The sequence below is a fragment of the Myotis daubentonii genome, chromosome 10 (assembly GCF_963259705.1).
Source record: "Myotis daubentonii chromosome 10, mMyoDau2.1, whole genome shotgun sequence".
Classification (NCBI taxonomy): domain Eukaryota; kingdom Metazoa; phylum Chordata; class Mammalia; order Chiroptera; family Vespertilionidae; genus Myotis; species Myotis daubentonii.
Genome location: NC_081849.1, coordinates 56,072,771 through 56,096,413, shown reverse-complemented (window position 1 = coordinate 56,096,413; position 23,643 = coordinate 56,072,771). Strand labels below are relative to the sequence as shown.

General features: G+C 35.9%; 1 protein-coding gene across 2 annotated transcripts in view; it reads left to right on the top strand.

The window, feature by feature from the left end:
* DGKB (diacylglycerol kinase beta) overlaps positions 1 to 23,643 on the top strand; it is a 524,454-nt gene that overhangs the window by 113,312 nt on the left and 387,499 nt on the right. For both annotated transcript variants that reach the window (XM_059712461.1, XM_059712459.1), the window contains 3 exons: positions 3,914 to 4,067; positions 11,164 to 11,304; positions 21,442 to 21,491. In XM_059712461.1, coding sequence (XP_059568444.1) covers positions 3,914 to 4,067; positions 11,164 to 11,304; positions 21,442 to 21,491 — 345 coding nt within the window. The remainder of the gene's footprint in view (positions 1 to 3,913; positions 4,068 to 11,163; positions 11,305 to 21,441; positions 21,492 to 23,643) is intronic.

The window sequence follows — 23,643 nt, the reverse complement described above, 5'->3', positions numbered from 1 at the left end:
ACCAAGAGCAGAATCCAGTGCAACGTGGGTGCACAGTGAACACTGGCTGAATATGGCAGACTCTCCATCCTGAAACTGCCAGGATAAATGAAAGTAACGATAGAATGACAACATTTATTTTCATCCACTTGGAATCTGCTTGGATGAGTAGTAGTGTTATTTCTTTTGTATTAACAGGGATTTAAAAACAAAGGACCCAGATGGTCAGATATAATGACGAAAGGCAGAGAGAAGCGTGTTTTAAATGCGTGCCAATTTGGCAGCAACATCTGAGCTGTCTCCTCAGTTTGCATTCTTTACAGATTCTCTATATCATCTCCCTGAATAGTCTGTGGATGCTCCATAGGGGAAACACTAAAAAAGCCGTTCAAAATGTTAACCATTGTTTGATGTGTGTGTTTCTGAGCTTACAGCCAATTCAATTAAGTGTGTCCCAACTTTTTTTTTTATTAGTGTTTCCATTGATATGCACTTAAATGATCTCGTTCTGTGTAAAGGTCACAGTCTTCAAAAACGAATTCTAATCCCGCTATCTGTCAGCCTTAAAATACACAATACCTAATTTTGGGAATGTTCTGCTAAATCGTAAGGTAAAGAAAATGTATAGATTGAGGAGTATCTGTCCACATACAGAAATGTTTGACATCTTGGATGACATAAAATTTTAGGAGAGATTTGAAAATCTTTTACTAATAAAGTAAAAAGAAGATGGGTGTACCAGGACATACCGAAGCAGTTAATATTTTTTTTTTGCTTTGAAGAAGTTTTGGCTTTGCAACATTGGTAGTTATATGTAATGACAGGAAATATAAGAAGGAAATTTGCCCCCTCCGACACTGTAAAGATTTTGAAGAAAGAAATTTACATTAGGAGTAAAACTTGAGAAATAAATAGGATGGCATTGTCTCATAGAAATCATTTAAGAAATGAGGAAATTTATGTTCCATTATTATGTCTGTAATAGGCTTTTACTTTTTAAAGTACGATAATCTGTTTTTAAATGATTGCTTTGTGAAAGCAGTAATTTGCCAACACTATCTGATATGGAATAGTTTCGTTAAAATGTCTAAGATATAAATACTTGCAGGTGTGATGTGGGAAGATAGATATAGTAAATTTTCCAGTTTCTTTTTTTGAAAAATAAAGAGGAGGGCAAATTAAGACAATAAAAAAATCCGTCTTACTATAAACCAATGCTTCCTTTTATTTTTTAATTTAATTTTTTTTTACATACCATGTGCCCTAGGGTGAGTACATACCCTTTACATGAATTTATATTGATTTATTACATTTAGGCAACAACTCTGAATGGTTGATATTATATGCAGAAAATTAAGGCTCATAGCTGTCAGAGAACAAAATTAAGGAGCTATTTTTTGCTCGCTGAGCAAGGCGGAGCTGCAACACTTGAGAGAGTTCAGAAAGCTTTCCTAATACCTGAAAAAATAAAAGGCCTGAGAAGTAATGTTTTGCTTACTATGAGAGGTGCCGTCCATGGCCCACCATCATCAGAGTTGATACAGGTAGTCTGACTTCAACACATTACTGACCACAAAAGGCTTAGGATGCAGAAGGAAGAGCAACTGTAAACATCGTTACTGCTAACCACCATGCCTAGGGATATGTTGCTCACACAAACTTCCTTTAATTTTGCAATAAAATGAACTCTTGGTTTTCCTTGTGTCTTCATACATGGTGAGGGTTGCCTCTCATCCAATGGGAAGTGGATTAATTCTCTTTCCATAGGCCACCTCTCAGAATCCCTGTTAGTAGAAATAGGGGCCCCCACCCAAGAGAATATATTTATACACAGTGGTCTGGCCATTGGCTTCATCTGTGTATGTTAAAATGTTGGCCTCATTCATTATGGCAAATTGCTTTTTAAAAAATCCTTCTGTCACTTGAGCATGCGATATGATTCATAGTTTTTAGTTATGCCTTCAGTCTACTAGTGGAATTTACACAAATTTGTGGTAGGAGTGATTTATTAAAAATGGACAAAAATCAAGTCTTTTTACTGCCGCAAATATACATGTCTGAAGTGCCCTTTTGAGAATGAATAAGCAAAATAGACTAAACTAAACTACAAGTTCACATTAATGTCTTAGAACCATTAGAAAACAAAGTGAAGTTTTGGACTTTTTTTTTGTTTGTTTGTTTGTTTGTTTTTTACTGGTTTGAGGTTATATTAGGGACAAAAACATACATAGTATATATACTACATTTGCACATGATATAATCAACAAAAAATTACCTTTCTCTAATGATATCCCTGCATGCCATATTCCATTTTAGACTTATTCAAATGAACCCTATATAATAAAGACATAATATGCAAATTGACCATCACTCCAATACACAAGATGGCTGCCCCCATGTGGTCAAAGATGGCTGGCAGGGGAGGGCAGTTGGGGGCAACCAGGCCTACAGAGAAGGGCAGTTAGGGGCAACTGGGCCTGTAGGGGAGTGCAGTTAGGGGCGACTGGGCCAGTAGGGGAGGGCAGTTAGGGGCAATCAGACTGCCAGGGGAACAGTTAGGGGGTGATCAGGCTGGCAGGAAGAAGCGGTTAGGGACAATCAGGCAGGCAAGTGGTAGGGAGCCAGCAGTCCTGGATTGTGAGAGGGTAGTTGACATCCCTCAAGGGGTCCCAGATTGGAGTGGGTGCAGGCTGGGCTGAGCAGCACATTCCCTCCACCCTCATGTGCAAATTTTGTGCACTGGGCCTCTAGTATAATAATAAAATTGGTCATTCTCTATGACCTTACCTTAATATTATTATATAGGAAAAATAGCCTTTTTTCTATACAAAATATCAGTTTAAGGAATTACTTTTATTCTCATCTTCCAGGATTTGGAGTAAAATTATGAGCATCAGTCTGCCAAATTTTATTTTTGCTCCTATTTTTAGATTCATTTCAGTCACATTAAACTGAGTAATGAAAAAATACAGTCCTTGCACTCTCTTGATCTGATAGACATGGCTTGAGTCCAGGTTCTTTGTAGGTCTCCTTGTCTTTCCAAATGGCCTACTGGATAGGACCCAGCACAGCTTCACTGCTCTTCTGTTCCATGTTGGCTACCTCTCTTTCAGAGGAAACAGTTATTCATCCCTGTGCCCGCAGTCACGGGATTGTTGGCTGAGCCTAATATAGTACCATTTACTTGCCTTTGCCCTCAATTTCCCAGGCAGGAGTCAGACCTTGGCCCACTGCCCTCTGCTTGGAGAAAGCCAGCTCTCTGGGTAGCTCCTGTAAAGTTCTCTTATTAATTTGATCATGGAAGGTGGCTTCCATCACTATTTCCCCAAGTGGACCCAGAGCCTCTCAATGCAGTAATGATTGTCTCTAAAAAAATGTGTACTTTTTGATAGCCCTGCAGTGAGTAAGGGTGGGCAAGGACCTTGAAATAGGCTACTTTGAAAGTCTGCCGAAGGAGTTTTAGAATTTCTCTTTGGAATTTTGTATCTAGTGGTTTTGGTGTTAGGGTGCAATTATAACGTTAACCACTTTTTCTAATTGTTGAAAACAATATTCGCCATTAAAGACATAACTAGGAGATGAGACATTCCTTTGAAGTACTCATGAATCTGCATTGGCATGTTCACTTTAGTGGCTTGATTTAATCATTACAACAGCTCTGTGGAACTGGGACTATTAATCCCAATTTACAGAGCAGGAAACTAAGATTCAAAGTCAATTTTTAAGGTCATACAGAAACTGTGATATGTCTGCTGGACAGCTCCCCCTTTTCCAGCTACACTGCTGCAGGTAAGACATATCCGCTTAATCCCCATGTTAGCCAGGACTGCCCGACATAGTTCTGAAATAAGGTCATTTCTATTATTAATGATCTTGAACAAAGCATAAAATCTTGACATTGGCTGAGTGAAAATATATATTTAATTTTTTTCAGACAATCGATTTTGAAGGTTTCAAGCTATTTATGAAGACATTCCTGGAGGCTGAGCTTCCCGAAGACTTCACAGCACACCTTTTCATGTCATTTAGCAACAGGTTTCCTCACGCCAGCCCCATGGTCAAAAGTAAGCCTGCTCTCCTTTCAGGTGGTAAGTGTAATTCTTTACTTGAAAAAATGTATATACAGTAAAAAAAAAACAATAATAATTGAAGAGAAAAATGATTATCAAAGTTCTCTATAACAGAAGAGATGATTTGCTTAAAAATTACCTTCATTGTAGGGTTTATACTCTCATACTGATATTATGCACAATATTTAAAATGTTTCCAAAACGATAATAACTGACCATTAGAGAAAATATACTTTATCATTATCCATCACTTATCATTCAATGTTGTAACAGTGTATGTCTAGGTAGTAATTTTAAGAGATACTTTCATCGAATGTGGAAAAGTTCTCTTTTAAATGTTTTATACATAAATGAAGCCACAAGCCAGTTGTATAGAAAGAATAATATTAATATAAGAGTGTGCAAATTACCAGTATATTTTTACAATGTTATATTTGCAATTTCAGAGGAGTTGATTTTTCTCTTACTTACTTAAATTTTTGTCACCATAGAGATGATTAATTCTTTCATTATGTATAGCTTTTTAAAGATGTCTAATACAATAATACCATTTGCTAATTATCTCATTCTCCATCCAGTTGGGAAACCCAAAATCTCACTGTGTAACTCTAGAGAATATGAAATAGGAAACTGGCTTGAGTTGAAGGCCAGTGTTGAAGGCTTGAGAAAGCAAAGAGGAACACTGAGGTGAGGCAGTGGTAGAACCACACGCTGCCCCAAGGTTGGAGTAATCACATCCTAGAAGAAAGGCCCTCTGAGCTGGGATGCACTTCTGTGCAGAGGATATGTCCTCGCTGGCTTTGATAGCTCAGAAGCTCAAGGAGGAGCTGCAGCCCTGGGTGTCAGGCCCCTTAGGAGCGTCATGATGGTCTGTGCAGGTCTGTGGAGAGAGCTCACTGTGCCTTTGGTGGAGTGGGAATAAGCAGAGACTAGAGCCCATGGCTACTGGAACCGCACGCTGCACGAGTGAAATGCTGGAGCCATCTCACAGGAAGTGCAGGTAGACCAGCCGGAGCTGCCCCTTCTCCTTCCTGCTTCTTAATCTCTGTAGTGCGCTCTGTGAACACAACTGGTTTCTGGTTGGCAATGGAGAAATGCGGTCTACTGCTGCTTTTCTCACGCTCTTTGATTTTATGTCTCCTTTGGGTCCTTAAAAATTATTGAGGACTCCAAAGGACCTGTGTTATGTGGGTGACATCTTTTGCTGTTACCACATTAAAGGCGAGACACTTTAAAAATAACTATGAGTAGCCCATCACATGCTAATAAAAATTACTTATTGTCATAAAAAGACTTAAAAAATACGGAGAAGTGGCATTGTTTTCCATGGGTATATTGCCTTTAACATTTGGCTTCCCAGCAGGAAGCTAAATACCGGTAACCATACTTGCATCTCTGTTGCCATATCTATCTTATGTAGCCTCTTGGAAATACCACAGTATCCTCATGAGAGAATGAGAGTGAAAACAGCAAATGCTATCTCAGAATCACTATTGAAATTGTTTTGACCTTACACATTCCCTGAAAGGGGCCCAGGGAATCCCAAGGGAGCCACTGGCCCAGAGAGTTCCAGCCCAAGCACCACAAAGTAGCATATGGACATGTGAGTAAAGAGGAGACGTTTAATAATTGACACTCAGATAAAAAAACAAAAAAAACGAAAAAACAACACAACAAAACACACACCTATAATTAGGAAATAGGTGATTCAGCCATAAAGAAAACTTGGGCAACTTGACAAAGAGTCCACACTATTAAGCCTTATGTTGTGCTGTGTCCCCTTCTGTTAACGAAGTAATATATTTTTCCTAGAGCATTTTTGGTCCAAGCTCTGTAAAAACAAGTATATACCTTCCAAGTGATATATTATGATCCCTTTAACATATATAAACATTAATGTAATATCCTAACCTTCAACTACCCATCAAATATTTTTAGTCCCTAAAATAATTCCCCTCCTATTACGAGTTGAGAGGACTCACAATGCTGTTTTCTATGAATCAGTTCATTTGGTCTGTCCTTAAGGTATGGAGCCGGAGCTTACGAGTGTTCCAGGTTGAACATTTTAAAATGGGACAATTGCTTACTTTGATCTCAAAATTAATACTTCCATTTCTCCATTCCATGCTTTATATGGATTTCACCTACCTTAGGCACAGTACAATAATAACGTCTTCCTTATTTAACTTACACGAAGCAACACTGTCCTTGGTTTTGAGAAAGGAGGAGCGGGAACATGTTTAATGTTTTCTGTCTGAGTAACTGTCAGATAGGATAGAGGACATAAATTACTTAGGCCATGTTGCAGACATTCAAATCTCAAAACCTCTTTTTAAAAAAAATCATGCAATAAGTACTACATAGAAGATGACAAATTTACAAGGAATAGAAATCAAGTCAGGTCTCAAAATGGAGACAAAGGAATAATAGCTGGTACTTCATCTGTGGCATTCACATATTCTGTAAGGACCTGCTTGAAAGGAATTAAAAGAGAGACTGTGTACCCCTCATGCAGCAAAAGTAAAGTAAACGGCGGTTCCTTTTCAAAGCAGGCCTCGCCCTTTTGAAACATAAGAGTGCAGCGTTCTTTGTGGGACTGTTTTAAACCCTATATAATTGTCAGACTTTGATACTTTTTTTCTGGGGAATAAAGAACACAAGATATTAAAATTTTCAAGGCCTGGTTATCCTTGAATCTAAAACTGAAAAATAAATATATTTTTATTTCTAGAACTTTGTTTTGCAATGATATGTTATCTACTCAAGATGTATTTGTGGTTAAAGACATCACAAATTATTTTTGAGATGAGAGGTGATATAATCTACTTTGTGTATCCCTGCTTAGAATTCTCCATATTTTATTACCACAATACCATCAGGAATATGATAGCTATTCTTGACTATATGTCAACTGAACAATAAGGACTTCTCAATGAAAAGAAAAAAATTAAAAAAGGAAAACAATGTTGTTCTTGTTAATGAACAGTAGTCAAGTATAGAAGATAGGGTAAAAATAAAAAGTAGTTATTATATAATGGCATATCTTTACTTAATTGCAAATGGGTATAAAGGTTGTGTGTGCAATTTTGTTTTATTGAACTTTAACACCTAATGATTCATCTGGCATTTTGTGTAGTGAACGATTTATTTTCTTAGGGAACATCTTGTTGCAATGTGACTGCTTTTAATCACCTATTTAAATATAAGATGATTATTTCCACTGTCCCCATGTTGGACTTTTCATTTTTGAAGGCGTTCTTGGTGCACTCACTTTCCAACTTTGTCATAGTCTCTTCTATTCATTGTAAATGCCAGGTCCCTCATCCCTCACCAATGACCAACTTCATATCTCCATGCCATCCCTAAAATCTATCACTTGAACTATTCTTTTTACAGAATTTTTCAAGCGTTTGGACCCTTTGTTTTTCTAAAATTGGCTTCTAAACCCTTAACTAGGAATCAATATGATAATCTCATATTTCAATTCCTACAACTTGAACCTTGACAATCACCAGAGGGAAATCTCATAATTTTTCTGATTGTTGCCACTACTGATTCTTACCCCCGTCTCCCCCCCGCATTAACATGGCCTTAACACCTCTTCAGTTTTTAAAAACATCAGTTGTAAAATGGATCTATTCATGATATTTTTTGCTAGATCAATTAGGTTAAAGTTTTCTAACCTTTTTAGTTTTACTCAAATATTTCTTCTCATTCTCAACAGATGACATTTTTTTTAAGTCATACAAAAAAAATAGGCTCAATTATTCCCTACTCAACCCAGAACTGTACGACATCCAGAAGATATTTAGGGTTGAGAATAATACCAATAATAAAAAGTAAAGGTACTTTTTCTTTGATCCCCTCTCATTGTTCATTCCAGGCGGCAAAGGACACTGGATTTGTGCTGTTAAGCTACATTATCAATAGTGGAGTTTAGCCATAAAACCAGAGCATGACAACACCAAGAACTTCTTTTATGGGAAAAGTAAAACCAATTTCTTTTTGTCCATAAGAAAGTTAATCAAATTAAGAACAGAAAATTGCCCAAAGAAAATGAGGTACTTGAACCTTTGGGAAAATTCTTTTGCCAAATGACTTTAGTGAATGTTCTTGCCAAAAGACACACTTCATTAGTTGTGCTGAGAAGAAACTATTAGTCTTATCAGGACTGTCTTGAGGATATTAAAAATTGTGTATGTATTTCTGTGTGTACTTCTTCTTCTTTTTTTTTTTTTTACTGTGGGTGGCTTTATAGGCCTGTTGTGTATAATAAGCTACTTCAGTTTCCACAATGCTAAAAAGGACAAAGACCTGAGAAATGCAGAGTGGACAGAGTCAAGGTTATGTGACTATGAGGTAGGGAGGTTCTTAGCACACAGCTGGCACTTAAAATGGATTTATACATTTATTAATGTTGATGTACTTTTACTGTTGATAATAATGATTCCATATAGTCTATATAGCTTACATACCTACATAAAAATGCTGTAGAAATAGAAAAGAATTTCTATTAGCTAATTAGCATTTATTAATATTGACCAGTGCATTTCTTATGCTCCTATAGTACCAAATTATTATTATTAGTAGTATTTATTCACAAATTATTTTACTCCAATATATCTTCCATTGTGAAACCTTGAAAACCCTTTACATAACCAGAGAAAACCCCACAACTTCAAGTACCCATTTATGATAAAATTGCTATCAGTAAAGGAAAAGTTGCCCCATAATTTCCCCTTTAATTATTAAATTGTTTTGAATATATCCGACTGGATTATTCAGGTTGCTTTTATTATTCTTTCTGAATGTTTCACATTCTCTAATTGTTTATATTCAGTATTATGAAAGCTGATAATGGAATACCATGTACCTTAGTTTTATAAGTTCAAACAAATGATCATAAGGTGTTCTACATAAGTGAAATGTATAATAAGTTTGGCATTCTTTCAAATGAATGTCACATATTCTTTTTATGCTTTCTTGTTTTGTTCTGAGTTTTTGTATAAAAGGTTTAGATCAGGCTGATTAAATCATTTCAGTACCATAAGGGGAAGCTAAGAAGAGAAGATTAGCTCATCAGGCAGGATGAGTTAGGTCATGATTTAGCCGACCATAATTCAAGGACTCTGTTCTCCGAGGCTGGAAGTTATGGTCCTGTCAACTGTCAGCGCCAAAATGTCTTTTATACTAGTTTGAAATTGCTTATTCCTGCAGCTGGAGAAGTTTTAGTTAGTCAATTAGAAATAGTAAGTAAGGTAATATTTTTAAAGCTTAATATTGTCTTCAATTCTTTGCCTTTTTTGGCTTATAAAATATCTGAGTTCATTTGCATTAGGTATACAGCGATACTTCTGTTAGGGAGGAAAATCAATTTATTAAGTGTACATATATATTTCAGTAACTATAAACAAGCAGAATTAATGTGGGGCATAGATATGTTTCTGACATAAGTAAGGCTTTGGTAAAGAAAATGAAGGAAAGATAAAGCAGTATTTTTCAAACTGTGGGTTGGGGGCACATTAGTGGATAATGACTTCAACTTAGAGGGTCTTCTGATAAAATTTTAAGTATGAAATGGAGTAGGAGAAAAGAGAATAGGATAATACAGAAAGGAAAATATTAGGCCAGTTGTGAAACCTACTAATTAATGAAGTGTGTGTGTGTGTGTGTGTGTGTGTGTGTGTGTGTGTGTGTATAAAGGTCAGCCTGGATTAAGATGTAATTTTTTTCTTCTTCTTCTTACTATTGGTATTGAACCAACATTAGTCGGTAAACCATTCATGTAGAAAAAGAGAGGATGGATTTGCTAGCTATGTAACTCTGGGAAAATAGTCACTTTAAGCTTGTTTCTAATCTGTAAAAATGGGAGTAATACAATCAACCTCACAGGGTTAATGTGAGAATTAAGTGAGATGATACATGGTAAAGCCCTCAGCATGGTTCCTGCCATATATTAATCACTCAGTAAATGGTACCTTTTATTAGTAATAGCATTGCAGATGATATAACTAATTTATAAGTTTTAATTATGCATTAAATTATATTCTGGCCATCTTGAGATGGCTGGAGGAGATGCTAGGTATTGAGTCAAAGTCACACATCAAAGGAAATAGAGCAGAGAGAGATGTGATCAGGTGGACCTGCACTAAGGGAGGGCTGGCTTGTAGAACTATCTTTGGTTGGGATTATTCCCTCTGTTCCAATAACTGCTGGTTGACTAGGAACACAGTAGCTCTTTAGCCCATTAGTCATTTCACCCAAACACCTATTATGTTGCCAAATGTACCTCAAAGGATGATTGGGGTTTCCTCCCGTACACGTGATCTGGTTTCAGAGGCTTCTGTGTAGGATGGAACTAACCATTTATTGTGAATGAGTTTCAGTTTGATGATCACCAACCAGGTGATCTGCAATCATCATCTATTGTGAACAGGCATTACAGTTCTCCACACTGGTCTTGAAATAGGCATGGTGAATGGGTTTCAGAAATTAAGTATGGGCCTTTAAAAATCAAACTACAGTCATGATATTGCCTCTCTAACGGGGTATTTGTCAGGTTTATCCACATTTTTATATTCCTTTTCTCTCTTATGGGCAGATTCCTCAGTGGCAAAAAGGATGCCTTCTTCGTGGTGCTGGCAAATATTTGCCATAAATACTTCTATGAATGAATGATTCCTGATGATAATAAAACATATTGTGACAGAATGACATTTTTTTTCTTTTTTTTTAAACAAATAACCAATTTTATGTATCTTCCCAGCTGATTTATAGCTGTCACTGTCTAAAGCAGAGATCTGGAATAGGAACATTTTTCCTGGTACATTCAAATCTGTCCACCATCTCCCCCTAGAAAATAGGGTCCTGTCTTTAAAACCCTCCATTAGGCAGCTAGTATGGTCCCTACGTCCCCAAATCCCAAGCAACTCCATTGTTTACAGCAGTCACAGAATATGTCTGGAGTTCCAGAGAGAATGGTTACCCTATGCGTGGAAATGTATAGCTCTCTACATGGTCCATGCTCTAACGCCATCTCTTCTTGGTTGCTTTTTTGTTTCAGAGCGCTGTGAATATTTTTAAGAATCTAAAGACACATATATATTTTTTTCAGGCCTGAGAATGAATAAAGGTGCCATCACCCCTCCTCGCACTTCACCCGCAAACACGTGTTCCCCAGAAGTAATCCATCTGAAGGACATTGTCTGTTACCTGTCGCTCCTGGAAAGAGGAAGACCTGAGGATAAGCTCGAGTGTATGTGCTTCTTCATTAGTTTACCTGTCGCCGTTGGGGTAGAGGGAACGGGGCTGAATACTGATCAACTACAAATTGCAGAGACTGTGGTTACATAAAGTTTGGTTAAGTACAGTGATGTTGATGAATAATAAAAATCCCTTTAATTGAAAATCAAAGTATAGTGATAATTGATCAATTTCAGGTTATTTATCAAGTTACATTTATTACTGAGTATTTCTTGATCTTGTTTGTCTATCAAATGACATTTTTATTATGAATGTTGCTCATTTTGATACCAAGATGATATTGGAAAGTGTCTATTGAGGTTGTTTTGAAAAAGAAAAAAAACGCATTTATTCCTAGTATATGAAGAGATCTTCCTATTGGTCAGTATGAGGCGTCATTCACAGCAGACATGCAGCTAGAGCTTTCTCCCTGAGAAATCTTTCTTAAAAGCTTTAGCCCTAACGCTTTCTTTGCTAGGAACAAATTATTTCTCAAATGCCAAACATGAGAGCTTCATTCATGGACGCTGACTCTGTATATTATTGATAATTAAACAATAGCTACTGTTTATTTCATCTACAAAGTAGCTGGTAATGCAGATAGAGCAGCGGTTCTCAACCTGTGGGTCGCGACCCCTTTGGAGGTCGAACGACCCTTTCACAGGGTTCGCCTAAGACCATCGGAAAACACATATATAATTACATATTGTTTTTGTGATTAATCACTATGCTTTAATTATGTTCAATTTGTAACAATGAAAATACATCCTGCATATCAGATATTTACATTATGATTCATAACAGTAGCAAAAATACAGTTATGAAGTAGCAACAAATTTTATGGTTGGGGTCACCACAACATGAGCAACTGTATTAAAGGGTCGTGGCATTAGGAAGGTTGAGAACCACTGAGATAGAGGATTTCTCTCTAATTGAAAGGAATAATTGCTCTCTAATAAAAGATAGTGTTTGAGCTCTCTCTGGTGGCAAATTCTACTCATTGCAATGCAAGAACACATTTTTTAAACATTAACTCTAAGCCTAGGCAATCATTTGTTTAGTAAATCTATTATGTCCCCAAAGCCCTTGCTAAATATAGAGCTGGTGGTTTGTTCAATAATCTAATTCACTTGATTATATTGGATATTATGAAAAGGAATTAAAAACTTTTGCTACTGAAATGAGAGCGAAGATAATGAATCCTAATTTTGACATTTCCAAAGCCAATAAAATATAGAACATTGTGATGTCTCAGAATTATGATTAAGAAGTACAGTATGTTTAATTAAATTTAATAGTAAGTTATTGATATTATTTCTCTTACTAGTAGTTAATTTACTATAATATGATTATTTGAGTCACATCTGCTTATGAATAAGCTATATTAACATTATTCTTTAAATAAATATTTCTTATTCCTAAATGTTTAACATTTGCATTTCAAGATTTATTTGTATTCTTAAGAACTTATAGAAATCTCTCTTCTTCCAAAATAAATATTAATGTTCAGTGGGTTTCTATTGAAGTTACAGCCAGAGAAAAAGTTTGCGCAGGTGTTATCAGGACCATGTTAATGATGGTTTTAAAAATACAAAGACATTTAACCCCACTTTCGAGACTGAATAAAGGCACCATCATGCTTCCCCAAATATGGTCTTTGTGCTGCAGTTTAATTATTTTTAGGTCAACTGAAAGTCTTTTTTTAAAAAAAGACTTAGATAGAATTCCTCTGAGGCATGCTTTTAAGTTCTCAATTTGAGTCTATGAGTCAACGGTCTTTGTCCACAATTACAGACAGAAGTTGACCCACAAATCATTCAAAAACACTTGATGAATCACGTCAAACCTGACCTTCCACTTACCTCTCTTCAGTGCTATCCACCCCCTTCTCTCTGTTCTTTGTATTTTCCAGCCACCTTTTTAAGCTTACACCAGACTTAGTTGTATTGGCCTTTTTTCTTAAACATTTTTCAGACTCATAGGCAGAGTTGGTATGGCCTGGCGCTATTATTGTGATTTTCGTCAGAATCTTCAAAGTTAAAGAATTGCAACCTCAGAAGCACATTAAGGTACACTGATGCTCTAGATCTCTTCTCTACTTCCCGCTAATTTGGAAGACCTTAACCTGGTCCTTCGTCACCTGGAGCTTGCATCTGTTTTTAAGAACCAATGCTTGGCCCTTTCCTACATCAATTAAATCAGAATTCATTCTTCTCAGCCACTTTCTTAGCACTGTGTAGTACCATACGTTTTTATCCTTCTACAATTGCAAATTTATAATTTTCTAATAATCACTTATTCTTTTTATAGTTATAGAATTTTGAAAAAAAAATTTCAGGAAGACTTTAGAGAAATGTAATGGTTATTAATTTAATAGATACTTATTCCCCAAATAGTTGTGACTTATTAAACACAATGTAAGATAGAGAAAAGAAAAGAAAAAAATACTTAAAATGATCACATACATAGAAATGATGAAGCACCTAAAATAATTTTGCAGCTGCATGCTTATTTTGGATTTTGATTTTCCTAATCTAAATGCATTCAAAACTTACTGTCTGTGACCTGGACACATTTTAAGAAACCTCTTTATGCCTCCTTTTTCCAAACTGTCGAATTTGGATCATAATAATGTCTCTCATGTTTGCTATAAGGATTAAATGAACTAATATTGCCCTAGCCCGTGCGGTTTATTTGGTTGGGCATCATCTCTGGCGCCAAAAGGTTGCCAGTTCTGTTCCCAGTTAAGCTCATGCCTAGATTTCCAGCTCAATTCCTGGTAGAGTGTGTGCAGGGGGCAGTCAATTGATGTTTCACTCTCACGTTGATGTTTCTCCTTCTTTCTAAAAAAATCAATAGTAAAAATCATCTTTAAATGAAATTGCTCACATAAATTCCTTCATACTTTTTAGTTTACATAATTTTTTGTGAAGTAAAGTAAAAGTAAGTTCACAATTTTTTTCCCTAAACGATTTCACTTTCTCCTACATTTACTTGTGGATTTTTGGCCTCCCCTCCCATATAGACTGACCTCATAACCCATGATGTCAATCATTGTTTCATACTTAATTTCTGGCACCCAATATATTTGCTCACCTACTGGGGTGGCAGAGTTGTCACATTATCTAAATATGATTCAGTTGGATTCACCTCAACTGGTCTCCAGTGTTCCTCTGTTCATCAATTTCTTTTAGTTAAAGGTTAACCCGGTGCTTTGTTTTTTCAACGACCCACCTATTTAATCATCTTCCCACATAAAACATTTAAATTCTTATAACTTCCTCTCATGTCACCTAAAATCTGTCAGCATCTAGACCTAGTCTTTCCTCTTTCTGTTCTGACTCAGGATTTATAAATGTCCTTTTATAGCTCCCTACTGAACAATACACAAAACTAACCCTTAACTTGGCATCCATAAACTGATTGGGCTGCACAATTTCACCACAACCTACTTTGCCAGTCTTGCATTTGGCTTTGACTTGCCCGCACTTCCACAAATGATATCCCAGTCATGTGGACTTACTTTTCAGTCATGAGACAAGCTCTGAACGTTTCCACCTTATCATGTGCGTTTGTTGGGGGTGTTCATTCCCAATGTATATCAGATCTAGGCCTTGCTCATATCATGAGTCCTCTTTCCATTTTCTAATTGGATTTATTGTGCTCTTTCTTTGTGCCCTTGCCCTTTGTGGCACTTCCCGCCTTAGTACCTACCACTTGCATGTGTATGTTTGCATGTGCATGCGTATGTTTCAACAGATCGATGCTCAGAAAATAATAGTTTAATGGAATTGTATCTAAGTTAATGGGTGCTTGAGAAAGGTAATGTAAATATTTAAGGCATGAAATAATACTAAATTCATTTATACTGTAACTTTTGAATACATGGTATTCATTTTTGGTTAGTGTTTATACATTACTAGAGGCCCAGGGCATAAAATTCGTGCATGGGTAGGGTCCCTAGGCCTGGCCGACAATCAGGACAGATTGGGGCCTTCTGGCTGCTCTCCGGGGTCTCCCTCCCCTGGCTACTGGCTGAGGCCAGGGCCTTTCTTCATTCCGCGCCACCCCTTGGTGGTCAGCACATGTCATAGCAAGTGATCGAACTCCTGAGGGGACACTTTGCATATTAGTCTTTTATATATATGGAGATATATATATTCATTACTTTACTAGAATGTAAGTTAGCTTACATTTACTGAAAAGATATCACTAAGGAGAAACTAATAGGAAAATAACTAGAAATTCAATAATTGATATACAGATGATGAAGACTAACCTGCATGTTAATATGCACTATGTGTATATTAATCTCAGAATCACTGACATTTAACATTGAGGAGACTGTTATGATCTTGCAGCCAACTTTTCTATAGTGTCAATGAACAAAGCCTAGAGACTAGGCATTCATTATACCAACAGTTTATCTAGTTGCGACTAAAACTCATGATTTCTGACCTAGTTGTAAGTGCTCTTTTTATCCTGAAAAGATTTGTTTCATTGTTTTTATTATTGTTTCTCTTGTAGAAAAAAAATATTACTCCATTACTTCAGAGACTCCAAACAGCTAATTTTTTCACCTCTGCCCTTAAGGTTTAGAAAACAGGTCTTGAAATATATAAAATGGTAAAAAAAAAAAAGTAAGTGGATTAAAGAAATTCAAGTTTAAATCCTTTTAAAAATACATACTTTCTAATATTTAATAACAAATTAGATGTTTGTATTTTCATATCAATAACAATGCAAAGTACAAAAAGCAGAGTATACTGAAATGATATTCAAGGAAAAGCTAGATAAAACCCTGCTTTCTTTCCTGGAAGAAGGAAAATTCTAGAGCTAAAGAATTGCCCTTATATGGCATAATATGTCTTTGCTCTGATCTTTAAATCAAATTCATGTGTGAGCACATAATTGTTTCTATATAAAGTACAATTACATGAGCATAAAAATAGAAAAAAAGTGGGTTAAAAAGTAGCTTGTAACCTTGTAATAGGTGCCCACCTTTGAAAGCTATCGCATTGACAGAATAATTTTAATACTGGGCTTAAATCATCTTTGCACCTAAAAATCTATATCCTTATTATCTTAGTTTTAAAAATAAGATATATTCGTTCAATGATTCACTTGACTCTGGGCCTAAATTTACTTTTAAATAGTACAAAGGAATAATCTTATAATATTTGATGGTAGGTGTTAATTTTATCAATATTATTTTAAAAGGGAAAGGGTTCTATACGATTATCAAACCAATTTTTATTTTCCATAGTTTTAATAATTGACTTTTCCCTTATCTAATGAGTTTCTGTATAGCTAATTAATTCCCCAATCCTTCACCATAAATATTTGTTTTGGAAGTTGTTCATCTGTTCTTTAATCTTTTCTTTGCTAGTTACCTCCTCCTTTATTTTACTTATTCAGTCCTTTGGAACCACAATTTTTGGATGTTTAAACTCCATGACAGATCCTTGAATTATTATTTTTCCTATATTTCCCTATTTTCCAACTTCTTTTCTCATGTCAGTATACGTATGTGCTCTGTAAACTTTTCAAGTTGGTGGCTGGCTTATTTTCTTTCTTTTTGTTTTTGTTTTTGATGAACAGAGTTCTAATTTTCATCAAGTTTAAATAATTTACCTATTATTTTTATTTGTCATTGATGGTTCATGATGGATGATCAAGGTTGTGAAGGTATTTTCTAGAAGCTTTATAGTTTAGCTTTAATGTTAAAATTAGAGTTCATTTTTTTTTAAGTGTAAGGTTCTTTTTTAAATATATAGATATCTGTCTAGTTGTTCCATTGTCATTTTCTTTTTAAAAAAAACACCTTTTTTTTTATCTCATTGAACAATTTTGGTATTTTGTTCACCATATGTGTGTGGTTCTATAGCTGGACTCTATTTTCTTCCATCATTTAATTTTTTTTTAAATCACCATTTATCCCTACTATATCCTCTTCCACTGACTCTCCCATTATTTTATTTATCTCTCCTTTAGCTAGACTTCACACTCTTAATTATCCTTGGTTTTTATTAACTCTTAAGTCAGGTAATGTAAATCTTCCAAATTCATTTTCTCCTTTTAAGGTTGTTTTGGGCATTCTTAGTCTTTTTTTAGTTGATATAAAGTTTAAAATCAGCATTGAATTTCTGAAACAAAGCTGAAGTTGAACCAAGTTAGAGGATATGTTTGATTGCACATCACGGTATTTTTTAAAACCTTCAGTAACTAAGACAGTGCGATATTGATGAAATGATAGACAAGTCAATGGAACAAAATAGGGAATTTGGAAATTGACCCAAACTTACAGGGATACACTGATTCTGACAATGTTGGCACTGCAGCGCAAGTACAGATTAGATTTCCAGTAAGAGTGCTCGCATAATTGAATTTCCATACTCTTCCTTTTTCCACTGCATCATATTACCACCAAAGTTTAGTGGTTTAAGACAACAGAATTCAGTTTATTATCTCTCATTTTTTGTGTCTGGAAAAAGCTTAATTGGGCAGTTCTCACTATAAATCTCTCATGTAATTGCCACCAGGCAGGCTAGAACTGGAATGATGCGAGTCTGGCATATCCTGAGAAAGTTCCAGCCTTTCTGGAAACTAAATGAATGAAAATTAGCTCAATATCACTAGTAACCAGGGAAATGGAAATTGAAACCTCAGTGCATACCACGCACTATACCTTCATCAGAATGGCTTAGGTTAGAGTGGCAACACCCAGTGCTGTGAGGATATGGAGCAACTCAAACCCTTATTGACTGCTGTTTAAAATCTAGTTTTGTCAGATCACTTTTGAAATGTGTGGCAATGTTACTAAAAGTAAATATTTGCAAATCCTAAGACCCAGGCAAATCTTTTACTGGTTTGTAACTAACTGGCAAATATTCATCTAAGCACAAGCACCATTTAAGAGAAAATTTCTAGCAGAATTTTTTGAAGTAGCCTTACTAGAAATAGCAAACTGGGACAACTTAAATATATCTTAAGTTTAGAATGAAAAAACGGTGATGCTTTTATACATTAGATAAATAGGTAGAAAAGAAAATGAACGAGTTAATGCTATACATAGCGATACAGATGAACGTCAGTGGCATGATATTCAGTAAGTGATGCTGAAATCAAAAGAGTGCACATAAAAGTCCAAGATAGTGGTTAACTTTGTAAAGGAGAGAAGAAATAAAGATGGGGGAGCATGAGAGGATTTCTGCTGTGTTAATAATAATTCTATTCCTTGACTTGAATAATTAGTTACATTGGTGTATTCACTTAGATTATTTATTAAATGTTATATTTATCTATAATACTTCAATAATGTGTCTGTTTTTAAAAAATATTTTTATTTATTTTATAGAGAAGAAGGGGAAGGGATAGAAAGAGAGAAACAGCAATGAGAGATTCATTGACTGGCCGCCTCCTGCACGCTCCCTATTGGGGATTTAGCCCCCAACCCGGGAATGTGCCCTGACCAGGAATTGAACCTTGACCTCCTGGTTCATAGGCTAGCACTCAACCAATGAGCCACATCAGCTGGGCAATAATAATGTGTTTATTTTAAAAACCAATTTTTAGTTCATAGTATCACAGAGGGAGCTAGAGAAATGGATTAGGTTTTAATTAAGTTTATGTTTAATAAAGCAGGTTCTCATTTTTTAAATGATACTGAGGAACATGCTGAATCATTAGGAGAGGCAGAAAACTAGATTAGGGTGCACCTTCTTTAGGAACAATGACCATATGGAGTATAAACTGGACTGGAGGGAAATCCATTGCTGCCTCTCTGAGCTCAGACAGTGCACATTTCAAGGCCAGCACCTCTGACCCATCCAGGACCCTGATGCTCTCTCCTCAGTGTCTGCTACTGCTGCTGCTGACCCCAAAACTAGAATCAATTCTGAGCAGCTCCTTTTTTCTTGGGTTACTAGCATCTAATTGATCATTTTGGCTTGTGCTTTGATTGGTAGAGCCTGGGTCATGTATAAAGTCTACCTTCAAATCAAGCTAGCAAAGAAAAGGTGCCTGGCACTTCAGCTGTGATGGTGCTTTGTAAGATGTGGCTCTCAGGACATAGCAAGAAGTTTCAGATGCTGCTGGAAATGAATGATGGTGACCAGCACATTTCTCCCATTTGTGTGTATGCTTTTGAGCTCATGTTTCCAACAAGGTTTGTCAACAGGTATAGGGTTTCCATATATCTGAACTGTAGGAACTGGTTTAGCAGTCATTTGTCAACAGTTTACTAGAGTTTCAAGTGTCTTTCATTCTAAAATATAGTCAGGATTTTCCAAGTCCTGGACTTGTTCCTGGTAGTTAACCTTTCTCTGAGAGGTGTGTGAAATCTTGCCATTTACAAAGATATATTTTTACCATTTTCTGCTGTACTAGAAAATCTTGAAATGCTTAGTAGCCTTGTGGTGATAGGTGTTTTTTCCCTCCTGAATTTTATTCTCACTTATTGAATATACTAGTGGCCTGGTGCATGAAATTTGTGCACAAGGAGGGAAGTCCCCTCAGCCCAGCCTGCACACTCTCCAATCTGGGACCCCTCAGGGGATGTCCGACTGCCGGTTTAGGAATGGGGCCTAAACCGGCAGTCGGACATCCCTCTCACAATCTGGGACTACTGGCTCCTAACCGCTCACCTGCCTGCCTGCCTGATTGCCCCTAACCACTCTGTCTGCTGGCTTGATTGCCCTCAACTGCCTCCCCGCCCCGCCCCCCCCCCCGCCCCCCCCCCGCCAGCCTGCTCGCTCCTAACTGCCTCTGCCTCAGCCCTGCCACTATGGCTTTGTTGTAAGGATGTTTGGTCTCCCGGATCTAGTTAGCATATTACCCTTTTATTAGTATAGATGAGAGAGAATAATCATCATGGTTTGCACAAATGGCTAAAAGACATTTACGTCTCTTAGCCAGCCTACTATTTTCCGTAATTCAGTAGGTACACATGTTTCTCTTGCATTTTAACATCTTTAAAGACTGTTTGCATTTGCCCATAAATAGAATATGATAGATTGGCAGCACTTTTTCCTTTTAGTGATATGCAGACTAGTTTGCATCTGACAAATACTCATATCTTAGAATTTGTGAGACATAATAATGACTTTAAATACAAAAATGAAAATTAGTTACAAATATATGATCAAGATCATTGTGTAGCTCTGCTTCCTAGTGATCAATGTCTTCATTTGATACTATAGGCCTCAGACATCAAGATTCTACAGGAAATTATGCCAACCCAACACAAACCTTCACTTCCACTTGTCTATTTTTTCAGCTGTGTCATTTTCTTTGTTGATCTCATTATGGCACCTGCAGCCACTTCCGTGGTCTCCTGGTGGCGTGTGAATTATACACGGGAATCCGGAGGCCAGTCACGGACTCTGCCTCCTGCTTTCCTGAGTTCACTACCTCCAAGCCAACACGCCATCTCTTTACTTGACCAGTTCAAAGAGTGGCTACTCTAAAAACTATATCTCAGACTTAAACACAATGGTATAGCCATGATAATAATGCATTTTATCTGTTGTCATCCTCCATCAGAAAAATTTCTGATTTTGCAACATTCCTTCCTTTCCCATATTGCTTGGGGATCAATCAAAATAATGGCTTATATTTGTATAGTGACCTCTGGGTTTTGATAGGCATTTGTGTGCATCATTTCACAGCAAATGTGTGTCTTATGACCGGGTGAGTATTCTTTTTTTGCAGAGAGGAAAACAGTGTTTGAGAAGCTCATATGAGTTCACATAATAGTGGTTGGTAGATTCCAAATTATAATTGATTTCCAGTCCTCTGACTCAGTTATATCTTAATATCCAGACTCTGAATGTCTAAATCCCTTCTCTTTTGTTACTTTTGAGTTTTCAGTTAGTGACCTTGTAATAAAGAATTTGACCAAACAATAGTATTTTCTAAATATATAACAAACATTGATAGAATTTATATATGATAGACAGTATTTTTAATTAACTGACTAATTCATTTTCAATTTCAGTTGAGAAATGATCTCACTGATTAATTGCTTTGAATAAAGGAGGGATTTAGTATTTGTGTTCAATAGAAAATAAAGTTTTGAAGAATATGCCTTATAATAACATTGATCTTACTCACCTATAATCTTATTTTTCAACATCTCTTTTATTTCTAGTTATGTTCCGCCTCTATGACACGGATGGGAATGGCTTCCTGGACAGCTCGGTAACATTTTTCTTCAAATATTCTGTGAAAATTTTAAAGTAGTTGGTTCAGAAAAAAATACAATGAATGAATTCATAGCTATTACCACAGAAGACATGCTTAATATAATTTTCATGCACTTGCACAGTATTTTTATCATGTGACTTTTTGAAAGAGAGTGGTGTGAGAAAACTTAGGATCACAATTTATCTATTGAATAATTTTACTACATAAATGTTATGCACCAAAAGATTTAAAAAAGACTAACTTATTTGAATAAAACATGAGAAAGTTATGGTCCATTGATCTAGAAAGAAAAAAGTGAGATTTGACACCAGTGAAAGTATTGAGAATACAAGTAGAATTTAAAGGAATTATAAAGTCAATTTAATCACTTTATTATTTTCCTACTTTTTATTTTATTTAAAATGTGTTTTTAGTGATTTCAGAGAGGAAGGGAGAAGGAGAGAGATAGAAACATCAATGATAAGAGAGAATCATTGATCAGCTGCCTCATGCATGCCCCCTACTAGGTCTGGAGCCCACAACCCAGGCTGGGAATGGAACTGTGACCTCCTAGTTCATAGGTCAGTGCTCAAGCAATGAACCACACTGGCCGGGCTATTTTCCTACTTTTTAAAAGTATTCTTAATCATTTATGCTTTTGAAATAGCTAAATGTATTTACAAATTGCTTTGACCAACTTCCATTTTTTAAATGTCTCATTCAATTTTAAATGAAACTTGCATACTCTATAGTTTAGATATAAAAAGCAATAGAAGAAAAATACCATCTATGTATGATTTAACTGAAAGAAATAATTAAATATTTATTTTACACTTAATACATGCAAATTATTAATAGTTTACAAGAGAGAAGTTGGGCTCAGTTCTACTGCTCAAGTCAGGGACTCATCTGTTTATCTATCTCAGGTTCCATCCAATAATATATTTTATATCTGCTAGTAAAATTTTGTATATTGCATTATTTCCTGTTATATAAAGAAATATAAGAATGTTAATAAAAGGATGTCAGACTATGGGACCTTTAAAAAATTATCTTTATTGTTGAAAGTATTATATATGTCCCCTACCCCCATTGACCCCTCCTCCCACCACTGCCCCTTCTGCCCCCTCCCCTAGCCTTCACCACACTATTGTCTGTGAACATGGGTTATGCAAATATGCATAGAAGTTCTTTGGTTAATCTCTTCCTGCCATCTTCCCCCTACCCCCCACCCCCATTCCCTCTTTCCCTCTGAGATTCATTAGTGTTTCATCCTTCCATGTCTCTGGACCTTTTTTGTCAATTAATTTTGTTCATTAGCTTCCACAGATAAGTGAGAGCATGTGATAGCTATCTTTCTCTGACTGGCTTATTTTGTTTAACATAATATTCTCTAGGTCCCTCCATGGGCGCACAGGCACTTTGAAAAACAAATGATTTGATAGAATTAATGCCAATGAAAATAGACAATATTTCAGATAATGAGTATCTCTCATCATCTGGGGTCCTCCCTATGCCAGGGTTCAAACAGGCTTTTTTACACCCAAAGCAGTGAAGTTGGAAACATACTTCTGTAACACTCAGTAGGACAATGGTCCATTAGTTTCTCCTGAGAGCGATAAAAAGATCCAGTTCTACCCTAGGAAATGAACTCCAATCTGAATTGATGTTATGACTGCAGGATATCTTATGTTTAAGTGTTTCTATATTTTCAAATGCTCCTACTGTTATGTGCCTAGTGGTGTTCATTTTTCTATTTGGGAATATTAAGCTACATGATACATTTGCTCATTTTCTGGTGGCATTTCACAGCTAAGAGTTTAGATATTTTTTCTAGATATTTCAATATGCTTATTGTAGCACTTCTAATTACACTAATGCAAATTACATTTTTATTGCTGCTTTGTTTTATCTAATGTTTCTTTTTAATTAAGTTATAAGAATGTTTCTTCAGTAGGGTTTTAGCCATGGGTTGGCAGCTGATTTAAAAAATTAATCAAATACTTTTTTTGATCTCTGCCATTTTTTTAACATATAGCAAATTACTAGCAATAATTGTGGCTATATTTACAATATTAAACAATGAGTTGTTTAATTTGTTTATGATAAAACTAGTGTTTTTTTGTTTGTTTCTTTTGTAATTAAAAAATATGGTTTTAATTTCTAT